Here is a 12,496-nt window from a genome sequence, read left to right on the forward strand (position 1 = left end):
TCACTTTCCCCTGAACCTTCTCTTGAGGTCATAGCAGCACCTGGCTCTGGAAGGTAACACTGCAGGAGCAGATAGGGATCAGAGGCGGGGGCGGCTGCAGGGGCTCAGTGCTCCTCCTGCATCCTTAGACAAGAACAGGAACAGGGACCGGAGATCTAACTGTGCCAAGAAAATCCCAATCCTGGGTTCTCAAATCCAAATGCAGAACCACAAACCAAGGGAAAAAATTAAAAAACTGAAGTCTTTTTTTCCCTCACAGCTAGTTCCAGTGATGTTTATTACTCAGCCTGAACCAGAATAACATCAGACAACAATAGAAAGAGCCTCTGGTTTTACAAAGCCTTTGTACAAGTCCTCTCTGCCTTTTCTGTTTGTGTCAGGGAACCTTGCTGGTGCTGGGTGTGGAGGGATCCCGGATGATCCCAGACAGAGCAGGGCCTACAGGGAGGGACACAGGCTGGACACCAAACTGAGACAAGAACCAGAAAAAGCCAGGCAACTTGTGGTAACTCAGGGTTTTATGTGCAGGAGTGAACTGCTAGGATCCTGAAGAGACCACCCCCAGCCTGGGGGCTGATCCAGTCTAGAAGGACATTTAGCCACATGGCAGCAGGGCCAGGGCCCTCCCCAGGCACAAAAGCTGGGTGGGTGGAGGATTGTGCTACCTTGCACTTGGCCGAGGGAAGAAGCCTTGCATGGGGAACTCTTTGGGGCCTCTGCCCCCAGGGGCTGGAGCAGCCGGGAGGAACAGGTTGTGGGGCAGCAGGCTCTTCGTGCCCACTCATTGGGCACCCCAGGAATCCTGCCTGCAGTCACTGGCCACTCACAGCAAGGGGACCTTTTTTCCCTACCCTGGAGGTACCTGGGGTCCCCAGCAGCAAAGCATGCCCCTCCTTTTCCTAGTGAACAGCCTTGGTGCTTCTCCTTAGAGATTTTGTCACCAAGGATTCCTGCAACAAGGGTGAAGCCCAGCCAGCTGGAAGAGACTCAGAGGACTTGGCAAAACTTGTCAATATTCCTGAGATGGGGAGGGGAAGGGCTGAGGAATGCCTCCGCTTTCCAGGTCAAGCTGGCCCAGCCCAGAGGCCAGCTGCTTTTTGGAGCCCAAGGTCACTACCGTGCTCTGCAATGTCACTCTGAACCATCCTGGATTCTGTTCTCCTGATCCTCTCATGCAGAGGGTAGGCCAGGCCCTTACCCAGGTCCTCTGACTGGCAGATGGTGCCACGGTGGTTGCTATCTCAGGGGCTGCTTGAGTTCGAACAGGCCCGTCCCGCCCTTGACGACCTTCCCGACCACGAGGCAGGCTGAAGGAGACCTCAGCTCATCATGGGCTCCTGTGAGAGACACAAGAGTATGTGGCAGGTGGTTCAGGATGGAGCTGGGGGTTCATCACTGAGGTGGTGTGGATGCAGACCTCAGAGGCCCCAAGGACTGGGTCTCTGAGGCAGATGAGATTACACGACGCTACACTGCTCCTGTGTTTGAAAGACAGGAAGGCCCTCTCCTGCTCCTTCAAATGCAGAAGTAGCTTTCCCGTTTGCTGCCCACCCCTCCCACTAGTCCCTCCCAGATTCCAAGATCTTGCTCCTGTGCTGTGCAGAGCGGAGCCAGGAGAGGGAAGGCCAGGGCACCTACTATGCACTGACCCATCAAGGTGGCTTGCTTCAGAAACTGGAAGCTGGTTTCAAACGTCATCTGCTGTAGAGGGGAGGAGTTGGACCGGATCCCATAGCGATTCAGTGGCTTATAAACACCCTCGAAGCACATATAATCAGCGACCAGGGAGAGATGGCGAGGATCGACAGCGATGCCTGTCACATAGGCAGTACATAAGGAAAGATTAAGCAGAGACAAGGGGAACAGTTAGGGAAGTGTCACCTGACACAAGCCAGGCTGCTTCCAGGATCCTGGGCTCCCTCCAGGTTGGCCACCTACTCATGCAGCTACTTAACCCTTACCCCTGGCTTGGGATGTCCCTCCATAATCCCTGCACCCAACTTCCCACTCCTGTCCAGCAGCACAGGAAACAAGAATCTAACTGCACTGCTTCCATTTGGGAACGAAAACCACAAAGGTAGGATGGGGCCAAGTCATTGGACGGGAGCTTCCTCAAAGAGACAGGAAACCACTGAGTGGTGATGGGGGCTGCCACCTCTTCACGTTCCCTCTCGGGGATTCCTGGAGACCTGCAAACACTTACCGCACCCACGTATTAGTTCCCACCTCAGTGCTAGACAGTCATGGTCCTGACCCTTGTCCCTTAGCTGTCTGGTGTTCTGACTAGTGCTGGGACCTCCAGGGTGTTGTGTGCACACTCCTCTTACCGTACACTGCAAACACGTCTTTGATCTCCTTCTCGATCACCCTCAGTGCGGCCTCGATGCCATATGTGTTAGCCATGGCATGAATGTCATTGGAATAGAGGCGGCGCAGATCCAGAATCTGGAGAGAGGAAGGAAGGGATTTAGAGAGCCTGGCCATCTGCTCCCTTCTGTCCACATATCTCACCCCAGCCACAATCTCTCTCCTTGTGTCTGGCAGCTGAGTACAGCTGATGACAAAGCAGTTGAGAGGTGGCCCCGGATTAGCAAAAGGAAATGCTCTAGGCACAACTGTTGATGGCATGCTGGCTGGGCCCCAAGGTCTGTCTCGCTGTCACTACCAGAGTCCAGAGATGACTTGGGAGATGCTTTAGATTCAATAGAGAGACCCATTTACTAGGATTGGAGATTCCCTTGAGAGATGACAAAAGATCCCCCAGCAGAGACACTTTAAACGCCCCCCCAGGACACATGGAGCAGGGAGAAGTCAGCTCCAAGGAATGCCAGGTGTGGAGCACCAGGTTTGGGCACTGCCACTCCCAGGGCCTCCTTTACCAGATAAAGCTAGCAGCAGCCAGGCCAGCAATGCAGCAAACTATTTCTTCTACTTTGGGAAGATTTGAATTTCAAGGAAAAAAATTTTACTCAAATTAGTCTGGGAAACTCTGGGTTAGATAAGTTCAGCAGGTTTCTGTACTGCAGGCCTTAACAAGGCTAATGTGCACCGTGAATCCCAGGAAGCAGGCTATGGCATGCACACCTGGTTTGGGGAACACGGGCCAGAATAGATTGGCTAGAGACTTGCATCCAAGTGGCTGAGTCCTGAGACAACGTGAGGTCAGGGTTACTACTGTCCAAGGCCAGCAGATGGCCCAGAGAGAGAGAGACATACTTCGTTGTACTTAAACAGCTCCGGGAGGTTGATTCCTTCTGTGTTTAGCACAAACTCCTTCTCATTCTTGCTGTTGGTGGTTTCATTCAGGAGGCACCGAGTGATGCCCTTGGTTGCGTAGATGACAGCATCATGAGCCAAAGACACTACCAGGGAGCTCATGTCGAAGTTCATCTTGATCAGAGGGAGCTTCAATGTCACCTGCAAGAGGAGGGAGGGAGAGCTGGGCCAGGGGAGACAGCCACCCCCAACCTGCAGGAAGAGGGCAGAGGCCCACGGGCCAGGCTCTCCAGCAGACTCCTTCAAAACCTTCTATCACCCAGGCTGGGGGATGGTGCTCCTCCTGGGTGAGCTGGCAGGTGGTTCTGAACACTGGGTGGTTTAATTGACCACAGAGTCACTCAGATTCCAGGTGGATACAGTGCAGCTGCGTTTTTGCAGATGTTGGTGAGAATGCTGAGACTCATGTCTGCTCAACATCCCCATTACTGTCCTTTCAGTGACCACAAAATAGTGTCTGTGTTTTGTGTGTGCGATCCCATCAGTGATCCTTGTTATCGATACTACGATTTAGGAACCACTGAACTGGATCAAAGGAAGACAAAGAGTAAGTGTGTGTAGGTGTCTAGGCATCCAAACCATCCAGCCTCGAAAGGAACTATGACGTCTCCAAGAGGACGGCGGCTGGGGCTGTGTGTGGAGAGAACCAAAATGCTCTTCCATGCTGGAGAACGAGGCCTCCACAGCAACAGTTATGTTAGTGCATTTGTTGTACTGAGGATTAAATGAGGCGATATATTTGAAAGTACCAGTATCGGGCCTGGCCGGTGAGACCCATGTATACACTATACAGTACCTTTGGAAAATCAGAGAATTGGCTCACTAAGGGTTTGAAAGTAACATGCATGAGGCTGTGCTTTGGGGCAGAGGGTCTACAGTCATCACCAGATTCTTAAAGGGATCTAGGATTCAAAAGTGAGCAAGGGACTCTCAGAACAGAAGGCGTGAGTGTGCTGAGGAGGCAGGAGATGGGAAGTGAGGCTGCCCCCGGCTTGCTGTGCTGGGGGGCTCAGCAGCAGGTTCCGTCCACACAGCTCACTGACCTCGCACCACAGGCTATCCTCAGTGTCGTACTGGTAGTTCTCTATGAACTGGTGGGCTTCACGCACGGCCTGGACCCTGCGCTCCACGGCCTCAGCTCCCTGGGGTGCCCGACTGCGGGAGGGTTTCCAGGAGGGCGAGGTATCTTCAGGGCCTGAACCCACGTCTTCATCCTGCTCCTGGGCCCTGTGGGAGCCTTCACCATGGACACCCCTCTCCTCCTGCACGTCCTCATCCTCGTTCTCCTCTCCCTCCTTCTCCTCCTCCTCCTCGCTCTCATAATCAACCTGGCAGGAAGCGGAGCAGAGGCTGTGTCACCCGAGGCCCCACCATCTACCCAGACTTTGCCTGGGGAACAAACGCCCCTGCAAAGGCCTGGCCCAAAAGGCCCACCTGTTCCACACCCCTGGCTTCTCTGCTCCTGCCTGGGCTGCCTTCCTCCTCCCTCCCTTTGGCCATTCCCCTGGAAATGCCATCCCTTTGTCCCAGCATGTCTGCCTCTGAGATAGAGCTCACCCACTCACCTGGGCTCTCTGACCCACCAATTCCCTCAGTCCCTCTAAACTGCCCTTTGTCCCTGCCACAATTATGACAGTATGGGACTAGTTTGGGGAGGGGAGGGAGGTATTATATTTTCATTGTAAAAACGAGCAGCAGCCTGACTTCTCCTTGCCAGAGGCCTCTCTGGTCCTCCTGTCTGATTCATATCCAGGGATAGCCAGATCCAAACGGCAGCCCCGGGATGGCCCCCTGCCAAATTCCTGCCCTAGAAACCCCATCATCTTCTCAGGGGCTGGGCAGGCAGGACTTGCTCCAAGGTCCCTGGTGGGTTACCAGCATGACAGAGGTATGGTTTAGGTGCCAGGGGACAATCCCTCAGGTATGACAGAGGAGGAGGGCATGGCCACAGCCCCCTCACCTCCTCCTCTTGCTTCTCCTTGCGTTTGGCATCAGAGGCATCAGCATCCCCCTCCTCGGCTTCAGCATCCACAATGTGCCCCTCCTCGTCCTCATCACCTTCCTGCTCTCCCTGTGGTTTGGAGACAGGGAGAAAGAAGATTAGCTTCAATATCCAGTGCTTGAGGATCTATCTATCCACCCACCATCCTATCCATCCATCCATCCACCCTTCCACTACCCTCACCCATCCAGCCACTACACACACCTGCCACCTTCCAACTGTCCATCCACCCCCCTTCTATCAATCACCTTCCCTCTACCACTCACCCAACCCAACCCACCAACCCAGTGTGTATGCATTCTAGCCCTTGAATCCAGGCCCCCGACCCTTCAGTATTCATCATTACAAGTACCACTTGCAGTCTTTCATTTTTCTAAATTAAGGAAAAGTCCCAGGGTTTTCCAAGTCATTAAAAAAAAACAGTATAAAATACTGTTCCAAATATTTTTGATTTACCCCAGTTGTAGATGGGAATGAAAAGGATGGGTTGTCTCGGTGGAATATTGACCATTTTAAAAATCAGATATTTCTATCTTTCTCCTCCTGCCCTTGGCTCCTAGTTTCTTACAGTTTCTTTCTGGGTGAAATAAGAATTAAGACAGGGCAGCGTTCCAAAGACAGCCCATGCCCGCTCGTGCATGAATTAAATCAATGGGTAAATCCGCAGGGCAGGAGAGATCCAATATTTTTTCTGGTCTAGGCCAGCTCCTCATTTTAGGGGTGAGGAGACAAGGCCAGAAAGGGGTAACACAGCTGAGACCACAGAGCCAGGCAGGGGCAGTCCCAGTCCGCATCACGCCGCCCTCACCCAAAAGGCTCAGTGCGTCGGCACAGCCCTACAAACTGCTGGCTCTCATGGCACCTGGGACCTGCCTCACACCACTCTCAGGTCTGACCTACTCCTGGGTCCCCTGGCAGATATACTATCATTATCCTGGGTTTTTCCCCTCCTCCAATCGTTTTTCCTGCTCCTTCCCTTTTTGTCACTGTGGCAAACACCTCGTGTTTCCCAATACCTCTCTGGTCCCTGCCAGTGCCCAGGGGGGCCTCAGGTCATCTGGCCTGGGGTGGTTAAAGGCAGAGCAAAAGGAAACCAGAAAAAGAACTTTCAAAGGCTCAGTGCACACCATTACTTTGAGCCTCCCCTCAGAATGAAATCCACTTATAGAAGGGTCCTCGAGAGCAGAGGGATGATGTCCTAAGGCCTGACCAGGGCCCACCAGACCATGTTGTCTGGCAACCTCCTCTGCCCAGCCCATCATGCTCAAGAAGTCACTGGTGCCTCCTGGCTCTCTCAGAACTGCAGATAAATGCTAAGGTAAGTGAGAGATGGGCTGACACCAGGCTAGGGCTTGAGGAGCGCAGCGAACAATCAGAGAGCCTTCCCAGGACAGAAGCCCGAGCCAGCCGACACCCTACATGCTTCCCAGCCTGGGGACTCTCCCTGAGCAGGTTCCCGAGGGACCCCTGGGGGACTTACCCGATTCCTCCCTGACTCTCCCACGTTGTCTAGATCCCGCTGTGTAGCTCTTCGAGTGTTTACGCTTCTGAAGGCTGAGGCTTTATTATTCTTCTTTCTGATGGCTTCCATCAGAAGTTTAAAAAATCTAAAATGAGAAGAAAGCCATGCAGTCCCACTCAGTACCAGCATGTCCAGCCCTCCCCTCATTTTGGGGGTAGGATGTTGAGAGATTCCCATAGGAGATTAATACACTATTAATACATCCTCTCCTCTGCACTCACTTTCCCCTCCTTGCCGTTCCTGCATGGCACTTGGCATGTCAGAAAGAACAACTCCAAAGCCCAAAAGGCCTGGTCTGAACATGCACTCTGCTGCTCCTAGGGTACACAGCTTTGAGCATGACAGACAGCTTCCTGACCCTTAACTGCCTTATCTGGAAAATATGGGTATTAATATGCATCGTGCAATAGGATTAGAAACAACCCCAGGTCTGATAACTCTCACAGGGCCTGGCAGAGGGGATGCTCAGTAAATGACAGGTGTTGGTACCACTGGGGTTGTCGCCTAATGAACCCAGCCCGGGACTAGAACTTTCCCCGCCTGCCACCTTTAGTATCTCCAGAAAGTGGCCAGAGAGCTCTTATCTCCTTGGTGTAGGAGCCCTGACAAAGTGATGAAAGAGCGAAGACTTTGGAAGAGTTCATCAGAATTTCAAAGGGCACTGGTAACTTACTCTGTGGCCATGAGTCATGTCAACAGGTCAGAACCAAACCAATTTAAAAGAACAACCTGAAGCTCAAGCCTGGGAGGCCTTTCCTGGCCCTTTGCCCCTTCTCCTGAGTTATCTATTTTAGGGTCCCTTGGGGTCTACCCTGTCCCCCTCCACACTGCTTTTCTCACATAACTTCATGTGTCTTCTTCATTAGTCCATTACAGTATACCAAAATGGACTGCTGTCAACTGTACAAAGTACCAGGTCCCCAGCCAGCCAACTGTATTCTTGGAGCTCCTGTCTTGTACCCTTCTTGTGCTAGCCTGGTGGGGTGCAAAACAAGGATGAGAAGATGGGCTCCTGGCCCTTAAGGAGCTTATAGTTTTAATCTGAAAAGCAGGCAGGTCAAATATTTACTATTTTGCTCATTAAAAACAAAAGAATGCCACTCTCCATCCCCATTATTTTTTTTTTTTTCCTTTTTGTCTTTTTTCGTGACCGGTAACGGGATCACAACCCTTGGTGTTGCGCCCGCACCGCGCTCAGTGAGCGGACCGGTCTCTATATGGGATCTGAACCCTCGGCGGGAGCGCCACTGCACTCCCAATCGGCGCTCCCAAGCACTGCCGCGCTCCCAAGCACTGCACTCTACCGAGTGCGCCACCGGGCCGGCCCCTTCCCCATTATTTTTTCTTTAACTTTTTAAAGTTGCATATGGTTTTACAGAGGTTTCTGCCCTTGGCAGAACACAGGCTCCTTTCTCACCCATTAACCCAGTGAAGGGCTTGTTAACCAGGTGCTAGGGACAGGGACAGGCAGGCCAGATGAAAGGAGGCCAGGTCTGATTATAGAAACATACAATCCAACTGGGAAGAGGGGGTGGGAGAAATGTTTCTGAAAGGACAGGCTTAAGTTCAAGTCCCCCTTCTGCCACAGACTGGAGAGGAGGGCCTTGGTCTCACCTGTAACATGGGAACACTCACCCTGCGCACAAGGCTACTGCGCAGAGCAGAGGGGATGGAATGAGATGGAGAGGGGTGTGGGGGGCTCGGCTGCTGCCCGCACATAGGCTGCTTCCCTCTGCTGGGGGTTGCTGTTCCACCTCATCAGGTGCCCTTAGCCTATCTCAATTTGTAGTGATGTCATGGCTCTGAGGCTCTTCTCCCCAGCATTTCGCAACTGGCCTCAACCCCAAAGGCCTGGCTGCTCCCACCCCATGCACCCTTTGGGTCTTCGCTCAAGCTGTTCACTCTGGCAGCAAATTTGCCAGCCTATATCTACCTGCTGGAGCTATACCGCCCTTCAAGGCTGGGTCTAAGAGTAGATGTAACTCCTCCAAGAAGACTTCCCTGGTTCTCCCAGTTAGAATCCTTTCTACCTTGCCTGCCTCTTCTGGTGACCAAGACTGGTGAAGAACGTAAGAGAAGATGAAAAAGTAGAAGAAACACCTGGTCAGTAAGTGGGAGACATGTTACCAGTGTGCCAGAGCTTTCCTAGAGGTACAAACAATTTGCCCTTCTGTGACTTTGCCAGGAGGAAGGGACCTGATGGCCCACAGTGACTACTTTCTGAAAGTTGTGCTATTTGTAAGAATGTAACACCTGAAAGGCAACAGGAGGGGTAGGTGGCAGAGAAACCTCCCATCCCATGTAGTTAATTACAGAGAGCACAGCCCTCGGCTGTTTCAAGAAGTGCCCGGCAACAGCTCCACCACCAGCTGTTTGGAAAGTTAAATATATGGACGCTGTAATCGCAGAGACTGCTGACTTGGCCATTTCACAGCCGGGGACCAGAGGATAGAACTTAGAGCCCCAATTCCAGTCTCAGTGCTTTCCCACTTCACCTCCCTGGCCCACTTTCCAGATAATGTGCACAAATATTCAGAGTGATGGGTGCTGTACAGACATTTAGGGGACTCTTGACGCTTGTACATCTCTATCCAGAGGAGCACCTGTCTGTTCTTTTTTTCCCTCCAGTTTGTGTCAGAAAGTCTCATGATCCCACAGCTGGCAGAGAAAGAGGAGAAGAAAGGGAGGGAAGAGGAGAAGGGAAAGAAAAGGAGATGGCAGAGAAAGGAGGGAAAAGGCAAGGGGAGGGAGAAAAAGCTGCTTGGGGGAAGGGCGACTCTCCCAAAAGCACACTCACACTCCCTTCCATTTACTGTGGCTGTCAGAGGCCTAACGTGGCTGCTCTCTGCGGGGCCCGATAAAGGGAGGCCAAACCGTACCCCAGTGCACATACCGCTCCATCCTGCTCGAGTCAATAAGACCACATCACTGAAGCTACTGCACGTGGCTTTGTGTATCACAGCTTTTCAAGTGCATGAGCAAAACAGAGTAGGAGTAGAAAAAGCACTTCACTGCTGGGAACAAGCCAGGGCATGCCTCGGCTGACCTCCCCGCCGGGCAGGGTGGGTCTCAAGAGAGGGAGAAATGGGGCCCGCCGTCCAGCCCTGCCAGTCACTAATTCTCAAGAGGCCATGTGATCCCAATTCTTAGGAAAGGGCCGCCAGGCCAGCACAAACAGCCGCCGTACTTGGGAGTTATGCTCCTCACCGTTAATTAACGAGCCAGCAGGCTGGTACACATACTGCTCCTGTCACTTTGCCCAGTGTCCCAGAAAACATGGAGGACTGCCTGAGAGAACAAATCTTCTGAGCTAGGCGGGCGCTGACATGGCTGCCCCCCAAGGCCCAGCCAGCAACTTTACCCAAGGATCATGTCAACTAGGCAGGATCTGCCTGGCCAGTGAGCCCTGTCCAAAGGGCTAAGTTCACATCCAAACTCATCCACCCAAATACCCACCATCCTAAACACCATCTGCTTAGGGCTTAGAAGGCCAGCCTGAAGCCAGGCCACATTTTCTGTTGAGAGGGAAGAGGGCGAGGCCAGAATAGTCACTCTCGTGGCCACGCCTGCTCCCATGACTCAACGGCAAATGGGTACCGCTCAGTAAATGTCTGTGGATGGCCGGGCACAAGGGGAGCCTTCTGCCTCTGCTCTGCCATCAGTTCAATACATCTGAGCAGCTCCAGGAAGACCTGAGAGCTGGTCTAGATTACAGGCAGCGGGCAGTGTCCTGTGACCGAATCCTGCCAACAATGGGAACTATCTGGGCCTTACCAGGCTTTTAAACACATATGAATAATTGCCACTGTTTAAAAGTTAAGAGACTTCTTTTTTATATAAGCAAAGCAACCAACTAAAAGACCAAAGACAGAAAAAACAAGAGGGAGGCTTTTTTCCTTTTTCTTTTAAATGGGAAGATCTGGCCACTGTGGCCCACATTTCTGCACGGTGAAAGCTGCCGCCTTGAGAGAGGCTCCACACTATGCAGCCTGCTGGGGCCTCCCCGGCTTCAGAGCCTCTGTGACCTGCCAGGCTCTGTAGCCACTTGATTTTACACTCCACTGTCTAGAGTCCAAAGTGCTTCACTGCTCTTCCTGCTTTCCCCAGTCCCAAAAAGTCTATCCTCCTGCTCCCATGCACTAAGTACATGGCCTGTGCTCGTCAAATATCTAACAGTAAGTTGAACTCAAAAGAAAAAGGATGTAAGTTCTCCATATCAGATGGGAATGAGAATTTCTTCATAAGAAGCTGGGGAAACCCTGGTTACAGAACTAGAGTTTAAGAGCAGCATGCCATCAGTACACTGCTCATTAGTGAGAGAATATACACATGTCAGGAACCACACTGTGCTGCCTGGAATCGCATCCTATCAAACATCAATGCCATATGCTGTGAAGGGGCTCCCTTCTCTCTCTTTTTATGATGGCTGGCTGGTACAGGGATTAAACCCTGGACCTTGGTGTTATTGGCACCACACTCTAACAAACTGAGCTAGCAGGACAGCCCGGGGCTCCCTTCTTGCTACTGTCCACACACTTTCACATCGTAACACCTAAGAGCCTGAGAAAACAACAATCTTGACCACTAACCCAAGAGAGGAAATGGGTTCAGGGAGTGATGTGAGGCTACCAAAGTCACATCCGCAAAGCTGGACTAGGCTTTAGGGCCTGCTGTTTTCCTGAATGGTTCCCTTGAAGGGTCCATTTGGGCAAATGTGTCCAATCTCTAGGAGCCCTGCGACCAGGAGTGCTCTCCGGGTCAAGGTCAATGAAAAACATGGCCTGAGCCCTCACTTTTTTTCCATGAAGTGCAGGATATCCTCAGGTCTCAGGCACTTCTCCTGCTGGTAATATGCATATGGCAGGAACTGAAATCGCAGCTGGTAAACCCGGAATTTGTTCTGTTTTTCTCCCATACAGAAGGACTCCTGGACATCAACTCTCTGCAACACCTAGGACCAGATGGAGAGATAAACTCGACTTGTCCAGGTCCCAGGTAACTGTTACCACAAGGGGGTTATGGAAAACCCAAGGGTTTGGGGGGACAGTAGCTGGGGCCACAAGCCCAAACCCCAAAGAAACCCCAGTGAGCTCTGCAAGTGTGGATCTCTCAGGGGCCCTTAGTCTGCAAGTCGCCTCCACAGAATGGCCCGAGCTTGCAAGGAGCGGGCTCCAGTGGAGCTGGTAAGCTAACCCAGGAAGTGTTTTCATTTTATTTTTTAGGCACATGAGGATGCTGTGGAACTAATGATTATCTTAAAAGCATCTTGATCCATCCCTGCTGAGCACCTGGTGGAGACAGCTTATGGTGAGAGCACTGGTGGGAATCTGAGCCAGGGGCTGGGCAGTCAGCACAGTCTATTCTTCATGGACAGTGGGGGACATGGGCAGCCACCTCCACCCAGCCTGCAGCTGGCACAAGAGAGACAGTTACCTCCCCTAAGCACACCCTGGTGAGCTGCTTCTTCAGGCTCCGCACTCTCCTCAGTGCTTTCCTGGTGTTGACCACGGGCACACTCATCATGGGCGTCTTGATGTTGGCGCTGGCCACCATGAGGATCTCCCTCAACCTGTCACAGACCAAGGGCACATCTGGTCATGAGAGGTCACCAGACCTCCTGTTTGTGGGAAGCTTCTTCTAAAGAGGTTAGAGCTCTTCCGGGATCCGAGAAAGGCCCTGGGATCTCACAGGGGAGC

The 12,496-nt window shown here is 52.3% G+C and overlaps 1 protein-coding gene across 1 annotated transcript in view; it reads right to left on the bottom strand.

The window, feature by feature from the left end:
* Positions 1 to 778: 778 nt before the first annotated feature.
* The window catches only part of POLR1A (polymerase (RNA) I polypeptide A, 194kDa), a 73,621-nt gene continuing 61,903 nt past the window's right edge, over positions 779 to 12,496 (bottom strand). Inside the window, exons 27-34 of the mRNA XM_008585098.1 lie at positions 11,594 to 11,751; positions 6,759 to 6,885; positions 5,237 to 5,347; positions 4,320 to 4,604; positions 3,217 to 3,417; positions 2,328 to 2,445; positions 1,650 to 1,814; positions 779 to 1,337 (exon numbers count right to left, since the gene is read on the bottom strand). Of these exons, the coding sequence (XP_008583320.1) occupies positions 1,237 to 1,337; positions 1,650 to 1,814; positions 2,328 to 2,445; positions 3,217 to 3,417; positions 4,320 to 4,604; positions 5,237 to 5,347; positions 6,759 to 6,885; positions 11,594 to 11,751 (1,266 nt within the window). The 3' untranslated portion in view covers positions 779 to 1,236. The remainder of the gene's footprint in view (positions 1,338 to 1,649; positions 1,815 to 2,327; positions 2,446 to 3,216; positions 3,418 to 4,319; positions 4,605 to 5,236; positions 5,348 to 6,758; positions 6,886 to 11,593; positions 11,752 to 12,496) is intronic.

The sequence above is a fragment of the Galeopterus variegatus genome, unplaced genomic scaffold, assembly GCF_000696425.1.
Source record: "Galeopterus variegatus unplaced genomic scaffold, G_variegatus-3.0.2 Scaffold3452, whole genome shotgun sequence".
In the NCBI taxonomy this organism is placed as follows: domain Eukaryota; kingdom Metazoa; phylum Chordata; class Mammalia; order Dermoptera; family Cynocephalidae; genus Galeopterus; species Galeopterus variegatus.